General features: G+C 37.2%; 1 protein-coding gene across 1 annotated transcript in view; it reads right to left on the bottom strand.

The window, feature by feature from the left end:
• Nucleotides 1-27,195, bottom strand: part of LOC150099051 (neuron navigator 2-like) — a 636,174-nt gene that overhangs the window by 493,260 nt on the left and 115,719 nt on the right. Inside the window, exons 6-7 of the mRNA XM_090405801.1 lie at nt 24,078-24,255; nt 20,851-21,020 (exon numbers count right to left, since the gene is read on the bottom strand). Of these exons, the coding sequence (XP_090261927.1) occupies nt 20,851-21,020; nt 24,078-24,255 (348 nt within the window). The remainder of the gene's footprint in view (nt 1-20,850; nt 21,021-24,077; nt 24,256-27,195) is intronic.

The following is a 27,195-nucleotide window of genomic DNA, read 5'->3' as shown; positions in this document are numbered from 1 at the left end:
AATGTTTATCCTCAAAAACTTGTACGTTCTGAAAGCTTTGGGTTTAATCCATCATTAATTTTCAACCACTGCTCAGAAATCATCATTTTCCTCCTGTCAGTGATATTAGCCGTATATTTTTATGTAATCAGAACCCCCCCCCCCCCTTTTAAGTGCAGCCACTAACTTAACGTGTGCGTAGAGCATTTCTAAAATATTGCTGAAATGAATAAGCTGTAGTAGTCCCCTTCAGGTCATTTCCAAAAACTCAGTGATTTATTAATAAAATTATTAATATAATTAATATTATATGGACATAAGAAACAGATGGAAAATATACTTTGAGGGACTTCTGAATGAGGAAAATGCAAGGACTCACAGAGGAGATGGGCAGCCTTCTGAGGGGATGGTGCAGAACATCAGTAGAATGGAAGTGACGGAGGCCATGAAGAGGATGAGGAATGGAAAAGCGGTGGACCCCGACAGAATTCCAGTGGAGGCATGGAAGGCACTGGGGGAAGAGGGAATTGACCTGCTGTGGGACCTGTTCATGAAAGTTTGCCAACAGGAAAATATACCCGAAGAATGGAGGGAGAGTACTCTTGTTCCCATCTACAAGGGTAAAGGGGATGCACAAGACTGTAAAAATTACAGAGGAATAAAGTTGATGTCCCACACAATGAAGATCCTAGAAAGGGTTCTTGATGGTAGATTGAGGGAGGAGGTGGAGATTGCAAAGGAACAATTTGGCTTCATGCCTGGAAGATCAATAACAGATGCTATCTTTGGGTTACGACAGATGATGGAAAAATATCGAGAGAAACAAAGGGAGGTACATCTGGTATTTATTGATCTGGAGAAAGCATACGATAGAGTGCCAAGGCAAGAAGTCTGGAGGTGTCTGAGGGAGAAGAAGGTGCCGGAGAAATATGTCAGGTTGGTGCAGGAAATGTACAGAAATGTGAAGACAAGTGTTCGGACCTGTTTGGGACAGACAGAAAGTTTTCAAGTAACAGTTGGCTTGCATCAAGGGTCAGCATTAAGTCCATTTCTGTTTAATATTGTGATGGAGGTGGTAACAGAGGAGGTGAGAGAAGATGCACCTTGGACAATGTTGTATGCAGATGACATCTTGCTGTGTGTAGATTCAAGAGAAGAAGCGGAAACTAAACTGGAAAGATGGAGAAAAGTACTGGAAGAGAGAGGTATGAGACTCAGCAGAAGTAAGGCAGAGTATATGTGTTGCGCAGTGGGCGGTGGCCAGGAGACAGACCTGGAGCTGGAAGGAAATGTCATCAGGAAGGTGAGAGACTTTAGATACTTAGGTTCGACAGTGGAAGAAGATGGAGGAGGCGAGAAGGAAGTGGGATGCAGGATACAAGCAGGTTGGAAGAACTGGAGGGAGATGGCTGGAGTGTTATGTGATAAGAGGGTGCCGATCAATCTGAAAGGCAAAATTTATAGGACAGTAGTGAGGCCAGCTATGACATATGCTATAGAAACTGTGGCCCTGAGGAAAAATAACATTAGCAGGATGGAAGTAGCAGAGATGAGAATGCTTAGGTGGATGTGCGGTGTGACCAGAAAGGATCATCTGAGAAATGACTATGTCAGGGGAACAGTGAAAGTTACGAACTTAGGAGCGAAAATACAGGAGGCAAGGTTGAGATGGTTTGGTCATGTGATGAGGAGGGAGGACGAATATGTGGGAAGAAGGGTCATGCAGATGGATGTGCAAGGAAGGCGGAAGCGTGGGCGGCCAAAGAAGAGATGGAGGGAGCTGGTAGAAGAGGACTTGAAGATGAAGAACTTGGATGTGGTGACAGCCCAAGACAGGAGGATGTGGAGGAGACTCATAATAAACAGTGACCCCACTTAAGTGGGAGAAGCTGCTGAAGAAGAAGAAGAAGAAGATTAAATTAATTTAAATTAATGAATAAAGTAAACATTGTTTAATATATAGAACTGTTAATATGCTTTCGAGTTATATTTTTTTAAGTTAGGCTTATTTCTGAATGAAATATTCTGTTGATTTCTCTTTAATAATAAATATTCATTAAATACATTTAATATTTTCCTCGTGTGCATTTGCACTGGAAACATACGAATATATTTCTTTACTTTTTTTTTTATTATTATTACCTTCAAATATTAAGTAAATATCAGTTGAGTTCGTTGCCCCCTATTGGTACAAAGTGCAAATTCCTCGTTAAGGCACGAGTCACTTTTCACGTGCTGTACTGGCAGACGAACATTGATCACAATCATAATTCTGCTTTCATTATATATGTTCGTTGCGAACTATTAGGATTTATTCTGAAATCAAACGCTGTAACGTTTCCACTTCCTTGATATATTACGTCCGATAATGTAAAACGAGATGCAATCGTCAGATTACGATTGCGTGCAATTCTCTGAAATAGATTTGCGATAAAATGACGAATAGAAGAAATGATATTATGATATAAAAGCGAGGTATGCTAATATTGGATTGCATGGTTCTCGGATTAGATATGAATAAGTAAAACGATACTTCAGCATAATTTTGCATTACAGGATGAAGAATTGAAGAGATCGGCAATTTTTTATTTAATGTTCTTATTTCGAAGCTCGTTTCTAAAAATTTTCATTGTGTGTGCGTGTGTGTTCTGCTTCATAATTTTAAGTACGAAGAAAGTGTTCGGATGTGTTGCAGCAACCAATAACAATCAGTTTCATATTCTGGGGAAGAAAAAAAAAGAAGTTACAAATACCAAGTCAGAAGAAGTGTTTCGCAAACATTCAGATCGGTGATATGTCTGAATCATCCGTTTAAAATCCATCCGGAGTGAACGCTTCGTTAAGCCTTGCAGACATTGCCTTCGAGGTTACTTAAATAAGCAAATATTTGAATGGAAACAAGAAGCTGTGTCGAGCGAAATTTGTACGACAAACATTTTTAACATAACCCTTGGGATGCACTAAATCGACAGCACGACTCACGTTTGCCGGCTACGGAAACTACACGCGCTGCGTGGAGGTCCATTCAAGGTATACACACTCGCACGCACGTGAATAACGATTTCTGCACGCGATAGGGCTGTCACGAGAAAGCACGCAGCTTGCAGAGTTTGAGGAAGGGAACTGTTAACGTTGGAAAGGGAGGGAGGGGGGGGAGAAGGAGACCAACGTAACCTTGGCAACGATATACTTCTGTGCATAGTCTTGAGAGAATGGGCAATGGTTTGCCTGCAAAGATGGTGACAGTTGCAGGAAAAAGAAGTGAGATATTACCGAAAGCATTATTTACCGGAACACATTTTTCATGTAGATAAAATTGGATGGGAATGATCCATCGAGGGGAAGACTGCAAGAAGGAATGGCAAGGAGAAGTAGACAAAAGAATCGTTTGTAGCAAAGTACAGACTTATCGTTTTTCTTCGTTCGCCATAAGTTATAACAATTTAGCAAATAATAAAAAAAGCGAGACGGAATTCTCGCTAGGAGCTCCACACGCAGTTGATAAGAGGATTACTAAGAAATGCTTCAATAGCTTTCTTAGATCTGCCACTAATCTCGATAATGCAAGACTGTCGCCAGAGCACTGGAAAATGACACGTGAAGGGCAAGACATCAATTTCCGAAGATAACGCCGAACAGTATGAGAGAAAATGTCATGAGCTGATGTGAAAAGGGAAAATTTAATGCATTACACAACTTCCATAAAAGCCTTCGCTTTTTTTCTTTCCGATTGCGAGACAAACATTGCTCTGGTAAGAAAATCATTTTTAAGGGTTGCTTTTCTAAGTGTATCACATTATTCATTGCAAAATAACAACACCCCATTATTAATTGCAAAATTTCTAGGCGCATTTAATAAGCGGGAGTAATGATTAAAACCGACCGCCTCCGATCGGCAATTTTCTTTGATATGAATAACTGCTGTCTTGGGAAGCCAACATGACGTCTGCTTAAAAACAAAAGCTGCTCGCAGTTCTAATTATCCATTGTGAGCATAAAGCCGTAAACCTGTAATCAGGTAGCTTTCTTGGAGCAGAAGGCTGCGACAAGATCTGTCAGGCTTAAAAATATTACTCTTTCGTTCTCCACCTGCACTTAAATGCTTGTTGCAACCAGAAGGTCGTGCGCCTTCCACTTGCAGGTGATTTGCAACATTATCTAACTGTTGATCAGCCGAGCTGCAATCACGAGCTTTAGTTTACGTTATGGTTCCTGGTTGTGGTTTATGTTTGCGGATTGTTTACGGTGACCTCGCCGGGCTGAAACCGAGACTTTACTGCACACTCAAAGTAAAGAAACGTAGAAAATGAAATTACTTTGAATTCAGACCGAGAGAGCGATTTATCCCTCACCAGAGAATACTCCCCACCCGGCACACTATTAGATTCAACAGTAAATGTAATACTGATGGTGTAATGTCTTAAGATGTTACCGTAGGGTCACGGTAAGAATTTCGTAACGGCCTCTTCTCCCTCTCACAGCCTATAAAGGGAATATAGTTTCGATGTTTGCATTCAATAGTAAGAGTGTTCAGTTTTTTACTTCTTAGCTAAAGAAAATGGAAGGAAATTGTCTTGTGAACAAGGTGGATAGCTACAGTACTCCCACATCCTGGGCAAACATTTAGGGAATATTTTTACTGAAATGCGATACATTTATATTGATTTATCAATAATAAGCACGGAACATTTTTTAAGCGAAAAAAATTGATAGGTTGAGTAAGTCTCGGATTTCTGCAAAAAAAAAAAAAAAAAAAGTTCAGTTTTTTTTTTTTTTTTTCCGGGTGCTTCCCGTATATCGATTTCATCCGAAAAACCCTAATTATCTTTGGCAATGTGTCGAACAAAATTTCATGAAACAGATACGAAGGGACAGCTATCAACGCACACACACCGATCTCTAAAAGAATGATTTTCGCTTTGTGGAAATTATCATGTCGCAAATGCTTACGGCAGTGGCAACGTAGCCTATTTTGCACTTCAATACCTGCAAGTGTACTCATCTCCTTGAGTAAAGTACCAAACATAATTCAGAAGAAATAAATGAAACGAAACGTTTAGAATTGTCCTCCGAAAATATCGCAGACAAGACAGTTAATGTCCAGTTGCGTCATCAGATTTTCACTCTTTTTTTTTTTATTATAAATCTTTTGACTTGCACGCTATACTTTTTTTCTTTCTCAAAAGGACATTGAAAGTAAAATCTCAGCTTTAGGTAAAACACCTTACCTGTTGTTAGCGCATCTGTGCTACGACACCTTATCTACTTGGTCACGTAAGAACCATGGAAACACGTTGTCATGGAAACGTGAAAGCAATTCCATTTACGAATAGGTTTCATGGAAGAATAACTTTATTTGCGGATTTCAAGGAAGTGTTATGTCACATCTGTCAACGTCAACAAACGAAAATAAAATTATGCGGTGTCCACATAATGGGGGGGGAGGAAACACTCCACAAACACACAAGTCATCTTGCTTATCTAGGAAAGTTTCTACAATATTAGTGGTCATGCGGAATTCAACGATTATGAATGGCGTCGGCGAGCTAAATTTATTACATCAATTTAAATGGTTTAATTAGTTTGTGTTCTCAGCGTAGTAATCGATATCCAGCAGCCACAATGATGTATACGAATTTAATTTTAATAATAATAATAAATACTAATTCTTATAAAGAGGCTTACACTCCTTAAGCGCTATGCTAAATAAATAAATATTATTTTAATAAAAGTTAAAGAGAACAAATCGCTTCACAGTTCTTAAAACGGGTTCTTTCCTTATTCGTCGTCCTTCCTAGATTTCGGTATCTTTGGAAAGAGCGAAGAATTCTTTCGAGTTTCCTTCTATGAAACGTTCAGCTCACGTGGTGACCGTCACCGCGATTACTGACGCGTGCGATTTTAATGCTAAAATGGAATTATTTTTGTACTTCTGTACCAGTTTATGTTAACAAACTAGTATTGATACTAATTCAGGTTTTACTATGAAGAGGCTTGAAAAATATTTGTTGTATTCGTTCGCTGTTCTTTAACTCCCGAGACACGTGTGTTTTTTCCCGATTGTTTCAACAATGTATACAATTTTCCCCACAGGAAGAAATCTAATATTTTCATAACAATGATGAGATTGAACTCGAGTATCATTATTAGGCTTGCACGTGAAAAAGCGTGCTACAATGGCTATTTGAATTTATGGTTATTTTGGCTTGAATTTTAGCAACTGTTAGAAGCCGACATCATAAGATTAATACTGAACCGAAATTTTCTTAAAGAAACATCGGTTAACTGAACATTTGAAACATGCAAGGAATATTATATTATAAAATTATACTATGTGATTAAAATTTAAGTCTCTTTAATATTACATAATGAAAGTCAAATCAAATGCATTGCGGGCCAAGCAATAATACGTTATTCTATCCACATTACATAGTCGGGGCAAGTACTGCTTGTCCTTCTCTTCAACCATCAGCCTCTTCTTAGATGCACATTACACGCAGCAAAATTAATCAATGGTTAAGCTAACCATTGATTTAGTATTTAACAAACTATTGCATTTGAGATTAATTTAAACAATGGTTTTAAACAATATTGCTCGAGGTTGATTGAATGATTTCAAATTGCGCATCACGTTCCAGCAATTAAATTGTGAAAATGACGTGTCTGCAGCGTTGATGATCACGTGTCCTTAATTCTGGGGTTAATTAATCCATGCAGTTCTCTATACTTCAAAACTTGCGGAACAGAAATTAACTGTAATTTGTGTATTCATTCCAGATTAGAAAGGGGCTTACACAACAAAGGACCTACCTCCACGTTGTTGTACTGGTGGTAGAAGGGCCGACAACTTCTGGCAAACTCTTTCAATGAAGCATTTGGTTGTAGAAAATGTTTTTTTGGAATATTCAGCAGCAGAACGTTCAGCAAAGTCCTTCTGACGTGTCCTTGAGATGACGGGGACAACAATGACCTACGCACGATCCACAAAGCCGAAAACACGTTGGCAACGTGAATCGCTCGTCTTTCTTAGTGGACTGACTTGGAGATGTGGTTCGTACTTCCTTTTGAAGCAGGTCGAAAGGGATCTGCGAACAGATGAAACCGATGTTTCGTCAGCTACACAACGAATGGCAAAAACCTTTCTATTTGCATGCGGTTTTCCTTTCCTTCCTCAGTTAACCGACGAACAGGTTGTTCCATTGATTCCAGGCAAACGTAAGGGACGCGCTGAAGCGTCCATAGTTGAATAGCCAATCCGTGAAGAGCGACGGTTCTTACAAGCGTTTACCAGTTACCTAGCAACGAAATCTGTAAAGCGTTGTTCTTCATGGATGCGTGGCAGCCGCCATAGGCCTACTTACCCGTGCCTTTGCTACAAGCGAAATTTCCAAATGCCGTCTCACCCCAGTTTCGAACTGACACTGGAAGCTATTCCTTGCTTGTTTATGCGATTGATTTTCTTCTGAACGGATCCCTGATGCAATCACTTATTTCTTGCGAGCGACTCCAATATTCACTTTATCCTCATAAAGGCCTTAACAATATATTTTTTAAGTCTGCCTCCTCCTTCCCTACTCCATTTCACTTAGTAACCTGAATGCGATAAGTTATAGTTTATTTGAACTTGCCATTTCATTATGGTAACACAACTCAGTCTCTCGAACCTGCTGTGCACTTTATTATTCGTTCTCTGCGATCATTTCTATCGAATGTGATGAATATTCACGATGTGTTGTTTCTCTTGTGAAAGTTATACAAAAACTGCCAGTGAACTGCGGATCATCTAATCAATACTCGGTTAAGTAAACTGCCTTTAATGATGCGGCTTTATCGCTAATCCCCTGTTAGTAAATCCAAATGTCTGCAACATAATCGGATTGTAATTTGATTACCATTCAAGCTGAACCCTAAACGCTACAAACATTGGACTGTTCCGTTCGACCAATTGTGGCAGAAGGGGGCGGAGTTATTGTTCAATCTCTTCAGACCAACGAGGTGGATTCGTGTTTTTTTTTCTTTGAGATCAATTCGAACTGGTGTCTTTCCATGCCGACATTTTATGCGGACATAAAATGCCTGCGCGCGTGTAGAGGATAATTCCCAGTATACGATTAACGCCGCCTCTGAATTCAATATTGATGGGGAAGTAATGTTTTATCTATAATGCACGGAGCTTTTCTCATCGTTTGTTCAGAAGAAATCTTTTAGATAACAGATCGGACAGAGCTAAGAATTGAAAATCGTTTCTTCTCCATCTTATGAAATGATTTCCCATATACCGTCTTCTGTTTTCTTTCTTATGTGCTTCTCTTTAAAATATGAGTGTTGGACTACTACGTAAGAAATAAGAAGGAACGATCACTTGTTCCATATGAATAAACAATGTTCGTACTTTGCAATTCTTTCGGTTTAGACGGGATTACGTCTCGAGTGATATTATTGCAAAAGGAAATGATAAGGTAGGGAAACTGTTCAAAACAGTTTATCTTATGATGGAAACAGAATCTTATGCACTGACACATGTTACGCATAAGTTGCAAAACGTCCGTTCGAACTTCAAGATACAATTCTTCTTTATTATTAATAATAAGCCAACTGGGGGAGGGGAGTTTTGTCGTAAATTAGTAATGAAATGTTAACTATATTAGATTGTCAATATCTGGTGCACGTGATGAGGATAAACACCAGGAAATGAGGACGATGAGCAACGTTATTTGTGAACTGCGATCAGCGAAATTCATTTCCCAAAGAATGAAGCCATTTATTTTCAGAGAGAACATCGCTTGAAAAGTAAGACGTCCGACCTACAATTTTCCGTACCTGGAATCTCCTTGAGCTCAATATTACTGCGCATCTGCAGTAATCTTTCAGAGAATCCCATTTACGTGGGCAATAACAGGGCATCTTCGCAAAAATGGAAAAACATTCGCATGCTGGGTTTGGGTTATTTAGAATTAGTACTGAGGTCACGAGATGTGTTATGGCTGGCTGTGGTCTCAGGTCAGGCGATGGTTTGGGAGGAAAATACTTTTCGTCTTCTCTCTAAACTAATAACGCAGCCTATTTGAAAAACGTGGGTTCATGAACAGAAAACATGGGGGATTCAAGCTAGAACGAACGCCTTAGAGAAAATTTTTCAATATATATTGTTTTCACTTATTGTAGAATAGAATCAGAATGCTTTAAACTTCCCTTCAAGTTATGCCTAAATAATTAAAACGCATCATTTGTTTTACTGGTCTATTGCTGATTTTCATAACAAATTATGCGTTTTAATATTATTTAATAATTCTAAAGATAACAATTATTTAACTTGTCATCTTTAGAAGAAAAAAAAATCCAGCATATTGTGTATAAGAATAACATTGCTGACATCAAACCAGTACGTGCTTCAATTCTAACTACTGATTTGCAATTTAAGAATACGCTGTGAATTGCTCCGTACAGATTTAGGGAGTTTCTCTTTGTTTTTTGTTTTTTTTCCCGAAGTCAATGAATCTTAAAGATGGATCCTTTTTATATTTCCACGATTTTTCGAGTAATTTTCAAAAGGTCTTGGTAACCCTTATTTGATCAAAAAACTTCTTCTCTAACTGTACTTTCAACAATTTCTCATCCTTTCTCAAGTATGTTTTTCCCTTAATCTTTCCTGGAATATTCGGTGAGGAACTTCGCAATTCTCAACATTCAAAAGAAAGCTCTGCTCCAGTCAGTTGGAATCCGACTTTGGATTACGACCTGTCCCATCACTGCACAGCATTTATACTATCAATATTTCGATCCAATATAATCTACTTCAGCTTCCTTTCCGTATCTACCATCAAGAATTTCCGATATGTTTTCTTCTTTTTTCCCAAGACTGCCTCTAACTTCTTGTGTCCCCCTATAAAGTTCCGATTTTTCTATTATCGCAGATAACTTCATCTTACTAATTGAATCAACTCTTCAATGATAATCGATGTTACGGTTCAGGCTTTGCTTAAACTCTTTCAATCCCCAATAATATTTGAATATTTCAGTCTGCAGCTCACACAGCTGCTCAAATATTTCCCCATAGTCTTGTATGATAGTTTGAAATGGAAAATGTTGACCCCCATACAAATTTTCTTCTCTATGAAGGCCAAATTGCACTCAATTCTCTTGGAAGATACGTTTATGAATTTATCAAGTTTTTTTGAAGAGTGCATTCGAAATGAACGTGTTCGTAAATATGACAGCTGGAAGCATAAATCTTCTGCGCTGACTTCAAAGATGTTATTTCGATTTCCCCCGGATATCCTGTCTTCGTCGTAAGAAATCACGTGGCGGTTAAATAGAAATGTTAAAAAGGTGTGCAAGTGATGCATGATAGAAGCTGCTGTATTTGAATGCTAGGAGTCGCCGCTCTTAGTATTTTTGCCATAACATAAAAACGAGTCTCCACAGAAATTTCTTTGATCTTAATTCAAGAATCTTTTCTTGAATTAAGACCTAATATACGTTCTTAGGAACGTATATCAGGTTTTAGCTCTCTCACTCTCTGTCACTGCAACCAATTACAAAAATCCGCTTCACATATTAGCTCTCTCTCTCTCTCTCTTTATCGCGTATAGAGGGCAGCACTATGCAGTAGTTTTCGAGACGACGTTGGATTTAAAAGCAACTAAGTTTAACGAATCATTTATCCCTTAATTTACAGGGGAATAAATGAAACGTTCAGTGTAGTTCCCCTTTTCTGGACAAAGTACTACCGGAACCACCTCTTGGGTTCAATAGATTATCCTCAAACGTCGGCGAATCGATGTACTATGATCGCTGCTCATCTTCACACTTTTTGTTTCCAGCACGTGAGATGAGATTAGAGACTGCGCGATAGAAGGCAGCGAAGCGAATGCCTCATGGCGCCACTTGAAAAGGACGTCAATCTTCCTAACGAGGCGAACCTTTTCCTATAGATTTTCGCCACCTCAGGCGGTGTTTGCCTCAGGTGACAAAATGTCTGGTTCCGATTCGATGCGATAAAATTTTCGGTGGATTGGGAATGAAATTCTCCGTGAGAGTTCTCGATATTTCCATTCTTGGATTCTCTTCTGAACTACAAACGAATTTGTGTTCATGCAGTTTTGACTATTGGCAATCGCTATATGAACCTGAATGATGTCGAAATCCTTCCCCACTCGTTTTCTAAGCTGAGAATGTTCTGAAACATTCATATGCCAGATCTTTATTTGAAATTTGTCAATAATAAGCGGTCCTGTGTGTGTGTGTGTGTGTGTGTGTGTGTGTGTGTGTGTGTGTGTGTGTGTGTGTGTGTGTGTGTGTGTGTGTGCGCGCGCGCGATTAAATAATCTTTAAACTAATTTTCAAATACTACTTTTGTATAAGAGGATTTCATTTCTTTACGATGATCGTTGATAAAAATACCGTCGATTTAATGGAATGAATGCACTCAGGAATTAAACGTTTAATTTAATTAATGATTTCAGTATTTCGCTTCTGTCGCATCACAGTTGTTAAACAACATTCACAGAAGAGGGATACTTCCTTAGGGGAATAAAATGCGTTACATGATGATGAACAGCCTATTTTTCTACCCACTTCAGGGTGAAGGCCTCTTCTGTTGAGGGAGGTTTGGTTCTACTACTCCCATATTGGAGAGTTCATCCATATTGGAAGAATGAATGTATGAAGGTGGAAGACAATCACAAACATGTCTATGCGGGATTCGAACCCGCAGCCTCTTGACTGGAGAGCGGATACGCTGACCACTCGGCTGATGTATTTATTTATATATTATGACTGCTTAGTTGAAGAACAGACTTATATCCATTTTAATATAAGCTGATGGATTAAAATCTTTTCATTTCCTTTAGCTGATCCCACAATGTGTACATCATTTACGTCTTAACTGAATGGAAAAACTTTTTCATTCCGGCCATGTTGGCCGAGTGGTTAGCGTGTCCGCTCTCCAGTCAAAAGGTGAGGGTTTGAATCCCGCCATGGGCATGGATATTTGTGATTGTCTGTGAAAATACGAGTGCTGGTAGATAGCGTTGGTGTAGATGATGATGGTAGTTGGGGTTCATTGTAGTTAGTGGATTTGTGTGGTGGAGACAGAGAGATGTAGAGTAGGTGCCCTCCCTCGATGAGTCTTTGGACTCCTTGGAGGTATTACGTAATAATAATAAAATACTCTTGCATATTTTATGGAGACCGTTTATCGACTGTCTACCCGGTTAGCCTAGTGCAGTGACGGCGAACCCTTTTACCCAGGTGTGTCAAACTTTTTTTTATATATTTTTTTTATTGGCGTTGTTGATGTGCCACTTGCATACATGCATTATAAATGTAACTACATAATTATAGATGGTGACTTATACATATCATATTAGGCTATTTATTTAATAGGACATTGATGTAAAATCGATGAATTCATATTATACAATTAATTTAATAAACTGAAATTACAAACTTAACATTTAATGACTTTTCTGTTGCTGAGTACTGGTAGAAAGTTCTTTCAATGAACAAACCTACCTTAACTGATAGCGATCATACACGATTTATCGCAGTTTTTTCATCAGAATACCAATATTTTTCAACATCCAAGGTGTGTCACCTGAAACCCTCAAGTATGTCCGCGCTGACACCGTGTCATAGGTCCGCCATCACTGGCCTAGTGGCTTTGCGCTTCGAAACTATATGCCTGGGGAAGAGGTGTCCTAGGTTCGATTCCCGTCAATGACGTGAGGAGCTTAAGCATCTTCCTCAGTCATAGCCAAGTTAGCCGGTCTTGAACGTGGACAGCAGGGTTTTTCCCCTAGTTTATCTAAGGTTTTTCATCCCACAAGCAGGCAAACCGACCTCGTGAACACAACCGTCAAAAAAATGTACTACGGCAAGGAAGGCAACGGTAAACCACCTTTCTCATAATCATCTCCCTAGTATGGTAGCATATAGCTAGGGAGATGTCCCCATCTCCCCATGTCGCCATCAGCCGTATGGCCGAGGGAATAGCATAAAATCGTTTATCGACTATTAATATATAACGATGTCGACTTAGATTATGTCACTCTAAAACTGTGAACTTTTTCGTAAACCCGTGAAAACATTGAGAATATATTGTTTCTAATCCTGTGACGACTCGGGCTTAACTGTGGCAAGCTACTTCTTGTCTTGGTATCGGAGAGAAAGAGACTTGACTTGGAGTTGAGAAGAATCTAAAATAAAATGCTTTCAAGGGTCAAAAGTAGGTTTAACCTGGTCCACGAAATTCACAGAAAAGATTGTATACACATTATTGAAACATCACACAAGAAGATGTTGATTTTCTTTTGGAATTGGCTTTCTTATGAATGACTTGAATATTCTGCTGGGAGAAATAACAACTGTCATTTTCCAATGACCTCAAGTCGAAATTGCTTATTCTGAAGCAACTACAATAATACTTTTTGCATATTTTTGACAGTTTTCAAGGAACTCCTGCGTCGTGCACATGTAAGTGGAACAACACAGGAAATAATTTCATTATTGTAGAATGAAAGCAAATTGGATTACATAATGAAGGATTCAAAAAACGCGCTGCCTTCAAGGAAAAACTAATTACTAACTAGGAAGGATGGGAAATTAGAGGGAAGGGTTCACTATGATGGAGCTATTATACGTTAACTTCCCTTGGCCATTGTTTATTTTTGTATATCTCGTGTATACAAAAAAAACAAAAAAAAAAAAAAACTTAAGCGCTTGTTCGGTATATAGCAGATCTAACGCTTAAATTCTTTTTCATTTTTCGTTCGTTTAAAAAAAAAAAAAACGTAAGTTGTTTAAATATATATTTTTGCCCCATTCTCTCTCTCATGTTTTATAATATATAGTAAATAAAATGATAACATCTTAATTGGGATATTAAGATTGTGACCTCAATAATTCACGTGAACAAGGCATTTAAAGCAATGAAGGCATGATAGAAATAAAATGCCGATTATTTATACTTTCTCTGTTAGCTTCATGTTTTCGTCTGTCGATCTGCTTATTTTTATAGTTAGAGAATATGGAAATCACCGAAAACCTAAAAAAGGGACCTCGTTATTAATCATAGCATCAGAAACAAATAATTCGAGTATTTTAGAATGAAGGCAGTTATTTTTCATTTGTAGCATATAAAGTTTTTAATCCTTTTGCCTAAATTTGTCGTAATTAATTTTGCTGAAACCGATTTAAATCAAAATTATGATGTATAATCCATTTTAGGGTTTTCAAATGCCAAATTTCAATAACATTCACAAGGGGGGGGGATATAATGGGTGCAGATGAATAAACCGATTTTATTAAGTGCGCCCATTCTGCGTCAAATATGGACAGCTGGAATGTTTCGTACTAGTCAACAGAAGCTTGCACAAAGGCTGAATGCCGTTTCTCTGTCTCGAAAGAATTTAACTCGAATAGCATTCCTCAAAGAATTGTCATCCGAACTGTTTCTGCTAAATTAACAGCAGGGTCTTTTCTCTTGATTTTAAAAAAAAAAAAAACCGATATCACACATCTCAAAGGATTGAGAATTTTGTGAATGAATGAATGTAGATTATTTGACGATGACGAATCAGCAACTCAGAGGGAATTTTAACGAAATCTTAATGAAAATAGTTCAATAGACAGAAAATGAGCCCTTTATGCTCCTCTTTCTTTTATCATCAGTTTTTCCTATAGATGAAGACTACTTATAAGAAGTATAACATTTAAATAACAGATTCCACGACATTTAGAAGAGGGTTCTGTTGTTATTCCTGAATCTATCCAAAGCTAGAAAAGATGAAGAAAAAAAAGACAAAAGCAACTCTGAAGAAGGTTTGTTCTCGCTGTTGGTCACTTTATAAGTTGCGAAGCCAAACTGTTTCGCCACGCGACTATAAAACAACAAACATTTATTTTTCTTGCAAAAAAGGTCTTATCAGTTTCTTTTTTTCTTAGAATATTATAAATAAAAACAAAACTACGAAAAAATACATTCTATATTTAGTAAACTGTGTTTGATAAATAACATTTACAATGCGATGTTTTTAAGAGACTTTTAACGTAAATCAGCACCCCCCCCCCCCCCCATTAAAGGTTTTAAATGTATCGTACAGTAAGTGCATCGAATGAGCTAAAGGTTAGATAATCCAGAAGAAACTCTGCTCTAGCGTCCAAACACGGAACAGGGGAGGTGGAACTCAAACACTTTTGTATCCCTCAAGATTCATCTCCCACACGGTGGATGAATCACGTTTGGTAAATGACTGTTGTATTTGCAAATAGCCTGGCGTTTATGAGACTGTTTGTCGCTTCTAAGAAATAAGCAAACTTGTTTCAGAGGGATGCTAATGCTGCTGCGTCGTTCCAATTATAGCATTAGCAGCACCGCATTTCCTTCTAGCACATCTGTGGGAGCGTCAGTAGTCAGCCATTATTTTCACAATTTCTCCACGATTCCTTTAATTATATAACAGATGTTTTAAGCAATCCTTTCGCTCACTCACTTGGTACCCACTCATTTGTGAATTTTTGTATAATGTTTTGGAAGTTTTCCAGTTTCCACGGAAGAATGCGAACTTAGGAAAAAAAAAAAAAACATAATGACAACTTGTGCAACTTTTTTTTTTCCTGAAAAAAAAAAAAAGTACTCATATTGTGAAAAGGTAAAGATTTTTTGTTTAAAATCCTGCAAGGGGTGGGATAGAGGACACCAGTTAGGTTGGGGAGGGAGTTACCCTAATACAGTATAAAATTTTTAAAAAAATTATAAGAAACACAGTGCATTCTTATTTCTTATAAATGATGAGGACAGCGCTGCCATATTGGAGAGCGACGCACAGAAAGTAATATTTTAAAAATGGCTTTTTATGTATGGGAAAGGAAGGGGGTATTGAATTTCATGGGTGTATTATAAAAAAAATATTTTTCTAAACGCGATTAAGTGCCACTAATAGTAAACCGCAGCTTTTGCTAGATCCTTGACGGTACGGTGTTTTATTTTTTTATTTTCCTTCGTCTAAACTATCCTATCATAAATTCAGATTAATTTTAATGGAATTAAATATTTGTTTCATTTCTTTATTTTGCACAAAATCAACGACTTCTGACATGCATATTCTGTCTAACTTTAAATATTTACATCGCTGCGACTCCCTTCCATTAAAGGCGGGCAAGCCAACAGTGCAGAGTTAGGACTGCCGGCCTGGCTGGCCACACATTCGATACAACAATCGCAAATTATGGCGACGGCCAACTGGTGGTTCTTGGAAAGATTTATGGAGCTGTTCTCCAAAGTATTTCGGTATTTACCCTGATAACTTTGCCCATTCAAGGCGTCCCAAGACTTAATAAGAAACGCCACTCCGCAATCCGTCGACGAAATGTATTTTTGTCCGTGAGAATACACGCAGTTTAGTGGGATTTGGCAAAGGCGAGAGTCTGCTGCTTTGCTGGGAGAGAAATCGCAGTTTCCAGAAGAAAAATGACCCCGCTATCTTCGAATGAGACTGGCGAATGTTTTTCGTACATAAGATTGGTTGCTTGAATTTAATGATTGCTTTGTGTGTAAAGAAATCTCTTCCTACAAGAGGAATATTTGTTACATAATAATTCTTTTTCCTCCTTCCTCACACAGAGAATTTCTTTTCTTTCCCCGTTCCTTCTCAGTTGTAAAATCTCGCGTTTTCATTTTATAAACCTCGTATCCGGCCTTCGACCATTTAAATGGGAGAAAAGTATCCCGGATGTGATATACACCTAAGTGTATATCTAGGGGCTGATAACAGCCGATCTACGGAAGGACGTCTTTCGTTAGAGACCTTTGAGGTCCAAGTCTTGGCCGGCTGAATTTAAAAGAACCCTAAAAATATCACTCTAAGATTTTCAGGTTTTAATACCCCAGGAATCCCAATTAATGTCAGTTCCCGGACCTGAAAATCTTGACAACGATGCTCCCTAGAAGCATTTAAAGCATAACTCGAAAACCGCAGTGTACGAGTGCCATTCTTCGGAAATGGATGTTATCATCACCCTTGATAATCTCGAGAGTGGAAAGAGAACTTCTCCCTCTTAAGTGATTGTTATTATTATTATTTTTTTTAGATTCGCAATTTCAAGGACCACTTAGGAAATCATCCCCCTCTTTTTTTCCCCACTAAACCGCACTTCTGGATGTCCGGTGCATTTTTATCACCCTGAATAGCCAAGTAGAATATCCTGGTTAGCAATAGCCAACAGTTGTTAGGAAACAATCCCAAGACAAAGCTCCAGTGTATAAGAAATAAAGATTTTCGCTGGGGATGTAAAAAGCAGAATTCTCAGTCTGCACTACATCAGCCAACAAGGAAATAGTCAGCGACCGCCACGAGAAGGTCATACAAAAATGCGATTTCGTAATCCCATCGCATCATTCATAACAATTGAACCCAGAACCAGTTTAGGTTAATGCACATTAGCATCAATAATTCGAAGAATTTTGACTGCAGTCAACACAGTTCACGTATTCATGAACGTTTCTCGTACTCGTTCAACGTGGCTTGTGTGTCATTGTCATGTGTAGTTTATTGATTTTTTTTTCCCTTTTGTTTTGACGGCAACCAGCGCAAGCGGCGCCATCTAGTAGTTCAATATTTAATTACGTTAACTGTTTTCTAGTTCACTTGTAGAAAATTGGCTGAATCTTAGCTTCTTCCACTTCTTTATATCCGTAATATTTAATAAGGATAAATAACTATAAATATTATCCACAATCAACTATAGATTAGACAATCTTCTGAAACAACAGTGAGTTGTGACTCATAAAATTTGCAATGAAATTTTGTCATACTGTAGTTGATGCAGGTTCATCTTTTGTGTTACAAGCGAATCGAAAGAACAAATTAGAAATGCAGATTGGTTAATATTTCTGACAAACGGCGAACATCTATGGAAAACGCATGCACCCATCCGAGAGGATTTACAAATGAAAAGTGAAATCGGCAATTTTAAGAAGCTGAGCGATGTGCTGTCATCTGCAATAATAGAAGAAGTAAATAATGAGCAGAAAAGTGTCAAGCTGGCTTCACTCGTGTACTACCTTCGTAAAGTATCTGCAGATGAAACAAAAGGGATATTGGACTTAACGATTCTCTTTGCTGACACATCCAGCATTTCAAAACAGCAGCCACGTTTTCACAATGCATCATCATATTCATGCAACGATAATAAAGCCAGAAACAAAGTAATGAGGAGCACAACAAGGAATGAGCCTTATTAATCCGAACAGGAGAAAAAGGAAATGCGCTGAAGGCATTCAGTTTGAATAATTTTTAATAAGCAGTTTTAACAAAGCAATGAATTTTGTTATACGTATATTTCTCACCAGCTTTAATCTTATAATGATTTTAAAGTGCAGGAATGTAAAATTATGGAACGGTTTGATATTAGTGCAAATTTTATTTCAGTAATTCATATTTAAAACAATATTTACAGCTGTACTATTAAATAGAAATTTCTCATGCCCAAACTTTTTTTGGAATGGTACTTTTTCGTGTATATAACAAATGTATTTTATTATTACTTGACACCTCCAGGGAGTCCAAGGACTCATCGAGGAAGGGCACCTACTCTACAACTCTCTATCTCAACCCACTACATTGAACCATAACTACACCAACGCCATCTACCACTAGCATTTTCACAGACAATCACAAACATCCATGCCCACGGCGGGATTCGGACCCGCAGCCTTTTGGCTGGAGAGCGGATACGCTAACCACTCGGCCAACCAGGCCGGCCAACCTGGTTGGTCGGCCTAGTTGGCTAAGTGAAGAAGAAAAATTTGAACGAAAAAATAAATCGGTTCTCGTCCGATCACCAAAGCTAAGCAGCAGAGTGGGAATTAGACATGAAAAAAGGATTTCCTCCCAACACAGCTCTCCAAAGTCCCTGCGGTTAGCCGAGCGCGCTTCGAGACCATATGCGTGGGAAAAAAGTGTCCTGGGTTCGATTCTCGTCGCCGACGTGAGGAGCTTAAGGATCTTTCTCAGACATAGCCAAGTCGGGGTAGACAGCAGGGCTTTTCTCCACAGTTTATCTGGGGGTTTTCCTCCAGCAAACAGGCCCCGTGAACACACATGGATTACGGCCTGATTCGTCAGCTATGCCGGTCCCGAGCCAGGATAAAATTTGGGGGAATTGAGATGGTGCCGTACCCTCCCGTAAAAAGGGACTCGCGGCTGTTGTATCATCATACGCTATAATAATAGCATTCCAAGCTTCCATGTCCCTCTGTACACGCTCCCTGCTCCACTAAAGATGACGGCGTGTATGCAGATACGGTTTAAAATACAATATACTAAAATCCTATTAATTAAAGTTATTTTACATAACTTATTTAATTTTAATATAATAATAATATTTTCTTTACATAATCCTACAATAAAATAGTAACATTGCTTAAAAGATTGAACTGCGCATGTTCTGTAGCCGGTGGGTCTATTTGGCAGAAAAAAAAAAAAAAGTTTTGAGAGCTAATTTACTTTCATTTGGACCTCATAAAGGTTCCTCGCTGATGTTTGGGACTCGAACTTGGTCTTTCCCGACGAGCACACCGCGTTATGCTTCCGACTGCACTACGAAAACGCTATGCTGGAACATTACCTTCATATCACGTGCCATAAACTAGAGATCGTTACAGACAAACAACCCTATTCCCATACCAGTTACACGGAGCATTCCCCCCACCACCACCACCAATCTTCTTTTCTTTCTCTGTGAATTAAATTCTACTTAATCGCTTTTCAATAAAATAAAATCATTTCTCTGAGTATAAGCCACATTCCCTTTCAATAATAAAAGGTTTCATTACAGGCGATTTAAGAAATATATATTTTAAAAAAAGTTTCTTTTGAGACCCACTAATGTTATAATAAATGGAGAATTGTCATTGGGGTTCTTTACTCTATTATCATATTTAGGACCATCACACGAGCACTCGCATTGTGTCCAGTATACTCGGGAAATGGTTGTGTGACTTTTTTCTTGACTACTTGTATTAGAAACTATAACTCATGTTTTAGGAATGTTAGTCAAGTGTAACAGACTAGGTTTTCTGTTACCTTCATATCGCTTACCAATTGTATCCCTGAAGATGCTGATAGCAAAAATCGGTGAAACTAGTCGGATAATCAATATTACTCACTTGACTAACATTCCTAAAAAATGAGTTATAGTTTCTAGCTGCAAGATTTATTTGGTCATCTGATGAAAATTAACTAAAATAAACATGGTGAAAAAAGTAATTTTATTGACAACATAGATTTTCGTCTATGTAAATTGATAGATCTATTTTGAACAATCTGGAAGCACCTCTTAACTGCGCAGGCGCGGCTAATTATTCGAAGTACAGGTAGTCCTCGACTTACGATAGCCAAAAATTGTTCTTAAAAATTCTCTAATTTAACTTTGCCTGACGTAAGTCTCCGTCGTATCAAGATAAGACGGAGACGTTGTAATGGAACCCCGTCGTAAGTCGAGGACTACCTGTATTGTTCCAAGTAGCCAAGTTACAAAATTCTCGAATTACTTAGAATGTAAATATTTTGCAATAACATTACCGCTGGTTCCTTCTTTGTTTACATATCATTGAATATCGCGTTCGTTGTCATTTTTAGCAATTCGTTACTGTTATACATCCTTGGCATTTGGTGATTATACGATGTTGTACATCTATTTATAACATAATCTCATAATAACGTGTCATTAATAATAACAATACCTAAGATAGCTTTGTATATTTTTATCGTAATATTTATCGTGTATTTAAAACCATAAGGAATTAATTTCAAAGTACATCACTGGAGAAATTAAGAATTAGATGCAGCATTCAAAGTAATTTGTTACCTTGTGCGTTTGCTGTGTTGCTTGGAGTTCCGTTCCTGATGACACGTTCATTTTGAGCAGTCCTTCGCATAGCACTGCCGGTAGATGGCGCCGGAATACTGCTTGCTGTTTCTTTGGAGCTGGTGGTCGATACATTGCGATTGGAAGACTGTCTAAATGGAGACGGAAGTCTAAAACAATCCAAAAAATGAACGGTTGGGTCATTTGAGAACACAAAATCGGAAAATAAGAAATACGAAACAATTATTTTAAATGAAAGTTAAGTTATGAATACGCAGTGAACTGTATTTATGAGAGGGACTTTTAGCGATTCTAGTTGAAAAAAAAAAAAAAGGATCTTTTGCCAGGCTTTATTTCAGCCAGTTCCGAAGCTGGTAGATCTACGGCACAAAGAAGAAAGTGTCTGCTCCCAAAAACTCTGCTTTTAATCCCGCTATTCAGAACAATAGCTCGTAGACCTCGACCTATTTCAGAAAATAATATACAAGTTAGGATCTGCCTATGAAAAGATAAATACCTTATCTTTTCATAGGCAGATAATAACGCTGATCTATGCTCACTACTCCGTACTTCAGTCATGCGGGAGGACTCGGCTTAATAAACGTACACCTAAAAACTCTAAGTGCGAGAGCAAAAATCATAGAGAGAGAGAGCTTACACAGAGGAAAAAGCGTGGAGCGCATATGTAATATATTATATGCAGATGATAATGCCCGACAAAGTAATATGTTCCCTTCCACATTCGAGTGGCAAAACACCAAAAATGTTCCACGAGATCGCGGAAGGTTACAACTTTATTAACAAATACATAGGAATAAACGAATTCTTGAAGATGAGACCTAAAGCAGCACACATCAAACTCACGCGCACAGTTATACCACCACAACAACACCGGGAGATTGAAAGAGGGACATTAAGACTATCAAACGCACTAAAAAAGCTTTCAATCTGCCCATAAATCCAAAATTAAAAACATTCTACTACAAAGTACACCACGCTTGTTTGCCCACCAAAATATGGTGCACAGCGAAAGGGATCCCTCTTCAAGGCCCCGTCAGATGTCATTTTTGCCCCCAACCAGAAACACTTTACCACTTAATGATGTCCTGTCCTCACACCTCCCGAATATGGAACACGGTTCAAACATTCATAAAATACAAACAACCCTTTACAGAACATTATACTGATTAAACGAAGGTAACATTAACACAACTAAAGCAATCGTTATTATAACAACCATGTACTCGATTTGGACATACAGATGCGACAAAATTTACGGAAGGGAAACAGGACCAGACATACTCAAGAAAATAAACAACATATTAAAAGAAATTACCATAAACAGAAACAAAATAACAAAACACCAATGGCGGCAAATAGGTCTCATCTCAGAATTCGAAGAACAACTGCAAATCATAGAAATAAAGGAACCACCATAAATTTAAAATAAAAACACATATACATGATAAAATAAATATACATAAGCGAAAGAAAAGCATATTGTAAATTTTTTTATTAAGCTGTATAACCACTTGTACATTAATTGCTTTATGCTCTAATTAGTTGTAGTTCTGTGCATAATATTTGTCAACTATAGAGGTTGTAGTTTAGTTTTATGTATCAAAAATGTCAATGACAGTTTATATAGTGGAAGAACTTGATGACATTTTACTGATCCGGTGGGTAACTCAAATCTCTGCCAAAATGCAACCCTCTCCTTCTATGTTAAAACAAATACTTCATATGTATATAGACAGTTGCAATCTGAAAGTGATAAAAATGAAGCAATAAATCATGTAATAATATGCAAAAACAAGTTTTAGTAATTATATGTTAAGAATATTTATGATATGTAAAGTAACTGTATGTGTATGTATAAATATGGTATATGTAAATAGCGCTTAACACTTCATGATAAGTTAATAATGTATAATCCAAACCGTATATGTATAATGTACAATCCAAAATGTTTACAGTCTCCAAATGTAAAATTGTCAAGTCACACATAACAAAGGTCTATAAAGAAGTGTATCCGAAAGAATGATTATATGTAAAATAGTCATATGCATAGAAGACCTATTATATGTAAAGTAGTAATAGGTATATATATGTATATGTGCGTGTATGTACATACATGTATAAATATGTATATTTATATATGAATATTGTCAGATTAGTTAACAATGTAAAATTCATTGTCTTAAAACAAACTTTACATAGGTTTAAGGAAAGGTGTCCTCTCACAGGAGATAATAACGTAGATCGAATCCCATATGTAATTGGAAATATACCAAAAAAATATGGGAATTTCATTATAAAAAGGAAATATGAGTTATGGAAATAGAAATGTGACTGGTAACTTAAATTCATAATACACAATTCCACGGATAGTCAAGTTATGTTACATTAAAAGAAAAATACTGCTCAACTCATGTAAAAAGGAATGTAGGAAGAAGCAGATTATGATGTTAAAAATAAGGAAAAATAAATTGTACATAATATATATTATTAAGATATCAAGAAATTTAAATCAAAATGCGAATTAGAATAAGCATTCTATGTACAAACGTATATATTGTAAATAGTTGTATATATATTTATTTTGATTGTACATAGATGCTTTAGTGTTAATAAAATACATCCGTACCTCAGTCGTTAAAGACGAAGGCCTTTTTTCGGGAAGACCTGGGTTCGATTCCCGTCCATGACGTGAGGAACTTTTATCTAGTCGCTTTCGACTAAAGGTGGGTTAACCTGTCTCATACGGTGGCGGAAGGCTTATTCTCCCGATAACTCGGGTTTTCCATCCCTCGAAACAGGCAAACCGGTCCCGTGAACACACACATACACACACTGTTAAAGTCATAAATATACTAATGACTGTAACCAGCTTGCTCCTAGTCATCCCCCCCTGGTTTTCAGCTGCAACCCTCTTATAAGAGAGGAGAGCACAGGAATACTCACCGAGTTTCGAAAGTTAATTTGGGAAAGCTGAAGGAGTTCTGGCTGTTCCATTTGGAGAATAAGATTGTTAGCGGTTTATTTACATATTTCGCGTGGTTAGGAAGATCTCTTTATTAAAATGTGGATATATTTTTACGAACGTCGCACGTTTCTATAGTAAACAGGCCAGCATTATTAACATGTAAGACAGTGAAACATCTCCATGCAAAATAGGATAAAAGTAAGAATTATGTGAAAGTTTATAATCTTGATCTCTTGCTTACTTGGATAGCATTTCTTGTCCACCAGACTGCGCAACTGTTGACCTTGGGTTATACAAGGAGACAGTTGAGATGCTCGACGAGGATGGATCGGCGCTGGTCGGCGTCTTCTGGGCTTGTTTATATCGAGACAGGTTGAAGAACAGATTCAGTATCACTTTCAGGTTTCCATCTTTAATATCTTCGGAAAAGAAACAAAGAAAATAAAAGACAGCTATAAAAGTTGCAAAGCAAACATTCATAAAATAATTTCTGGCATTTAAGGCGCGACACGTACCTTCAAATTTAGATGTTGCGAAGAACTACAACATTTGAACAGCCGTTTTCATGACAAGAGTTTAAGCTCATTTACATATCGTAGTTCCACTGGTTTCTACCAGGTGGAGTGACAACTGGCAAAAATGAGGCTGTGTCACTAAACCAGCCTGGTTGACCAAGCAGTTAGTTTATCAGCTATACAAATGCGGACACGAATCCCGCCTTGGATGTTCGCGATTGTCTTTAGGTGGGAGATGAATTTCATCACCCGGTGGGTGACCACCGTCCTGCTTATTAGAAGCCTTATTAAGTGGGTTAAAAAAAAAGTCGAGATTCTGTGTCTAAAACGGATTTTTGTCAGTATAAAAATAAATAAAAAGCAGGAAAAAATTCATCGTCCACCAATGGTACGAATACTGTATATAGGTTTATAAGGACTTTCGTGGACCAGCATCACATAAAAAACATTCCAATTGCCGTGGAAATCGCGAACGGCGATGCTCCAGTACAGCATTCAAGAGATTCAAATTTCACGAGCATCTTGGGAATCCATCGCCATTTTAAACCTGCAAGTTCTCTCATGTTTAATAATTGTTTTAGATTACGAATGTAATAAATAATAATTGTTATTTATTAATTATATTTTAAATTGTTTTAAGGTAAATACTGTTGATTTTAAATAACTAATTAAATTCATTAGAGAAATAAGATCGCAAAAGAAATAATATTTTACATGCGAATGAACATTTGAACTCCGGCACTACAAGGAAACTGTTTTTTTATTTTTAAGGAAGAAGAGTCCTAATACGTAGTTTAAGATCCACATGAGGAAATGTCGATTTTAGATCCATAAGAAGAAGAAACAGACTTTATAATCCGTTTCCTCAAGATTCCGAGGGAATATCCGTTTGACGTTGTATATGTAACATTCACGAAAATAACTTGGTGAATGTTCCACTAAGCTGGGAGCTTTTTTTTTTTTTTTTTTTTTTTTTTTAATACACCAATCGCGCGGACCTTATCTTGCATTCTTTCCACATCCGGGACCAGTGAATGAGCACCTGACTTGTAAGTTATTTACAATCAAAGGCACTTGACATTGATATCTGCTGCAGAGAGAGAGAGAGAGAGAGATTGGATAGTACGATGGGACAAAGGCTTAAATATCTTTGATGAGTATGTAGACAGGTAATGTGCACCAAAATCGATTTGTGTCATTCGTGCATCGAAGTCCGAATCAAGTCCTTTGCTTACGAGTGTTGTTTGTTATCTTACTTTTTAACATTTATGGCAAACACGTGGGCTTTCCAACGTGTTTTATTTTTCAGATTTATATTTTCTGATGGAAGGAGAGACTAATAAAATATGTTTATTTTACTATAATTAGTTGAGAATCCTATAACGAACGTTACATACTAACTGTTGCAATGCCAACTGGGACTACATTCTGGCTCCATCTATTGTTAAAGAAATGAACTATATTTAAGATTGAAATTTTTAAAGTTAGCTTGAAGTAAAAATATTCGTAAAACTATTCGGTCGAGTCTCAGTTCTGACTAAAATGATCGTATAAATTATATCCCGATAGCGCAATTTGCAGATGCGAACTAGAATGACGTACGGGTTTCAAAATATTAATATTTTGTGAAAATTGTGTTAAGCCTTTACCCCCCCCCCCTCTCCGACATACATTTCTTTTTTTGGTTTTAGCTACTGTTCAAGTTTAAAAGCACAATGGCTTTAAGCCTTCTGTTCAGTTGTCGTATCCATTATAAATAAAACTATTATATATTTTTTAGAATTTAATGCGTCTCTTGTAAAAATTGGTGCATCTCATAAAATTAAAGTGAAATGATAATTCGTATTTAAAAAAAAAAAAGATAAGTATATATTATGCGACACTGGACATTTTACGAAGTCTTATTGTTGTTATTACGTGACACCTCCAAGGAGTCCAAAGACTCATCGAGGGAGGACGCCTACTTTATAACTCTTCATCTCAACCGCCACTTCCATCATCATCTACACCAACGCCATCTACTGCCAACCACCACCACTAGTATTTTTTTCTGCCAATGCCGTGTTATGGATGGCTGATTTGTCTTAGAAAACAATTCTAACTTAACACTATCTCCCTCGATCTCATCTCCTTTTTTCAACTGAATATAAAGAAGGCTGAGATCTGAGAGTTTGGTGAAAAGATAATTCGGCACCTTTTTTTTATTACAATTTTTAAAAAATTGGCATTTTTTAATGTTGTTTTTTTTACAGCAGGTTATTTTAAAATTTTGTTTCGAAGTGATAACATAAACAAAGAGAAGAGAAACTAATAAAATATGTTTATTTTACTATAATTAGTTGAGAATCCTATAACGTTATCCTAGAAACGAAAGTTATTTACTAAACTTGAAGTACTGTAGTATACTACTTATCAGTCTGAGCCATTTTGTAACTGTTGCAATGCCAACTGGGACTACATTCTGGCTCCATCTATTGTTAAAGAAATTAACTATATTTAAGATTGAAATTTATAATGTAATACTATGAAGTTAACGTAAGTCAGTGAGCTAGAGCTTTTGCCGCCCCTCCTTAACACACACAAAAAAATACTGCAAAAAGTTGAAACGACGTATAGGGAAATAAATTAAAACACTGTTTATTTTTTAAGTAAAACTTTAATTCCAGCATTCTAAAATGTTATTTTTCTTGCTTTTCTGTTAGCAAAATCGTCGATGACATTGGCGAAGTCTCTGTCATAGTAATGTAGGTAATTCTTAATCAATTTTATTTACAAAAATTCCTCTCACAACTAGCAACACTTACAGCAGTTGTGAGGAAAATTCGCAGTAGTATTACAATATTT

This window comes from Typopeltis vanoorti, chromosome 15 (assembly GCF_054136105.1).
Source record: "Typopeltis vanoorti isolate ZY-2024b chromosome 15, IOZ_Tvanoo_1.0, whole genome shotgun sequence".
Lineage (NCBI taxonomy): Eukaryota > Metazoa > Arthropoda > Arachnida > Uropygi > Thelyphonidae > Typopeltis > Typopeltis vanoorti.
The sequence above is the reverse complement of the archived record's forward strand: the minus strand, read 5'-3'. Positions and strand labels throughout refer to the sequence as shown.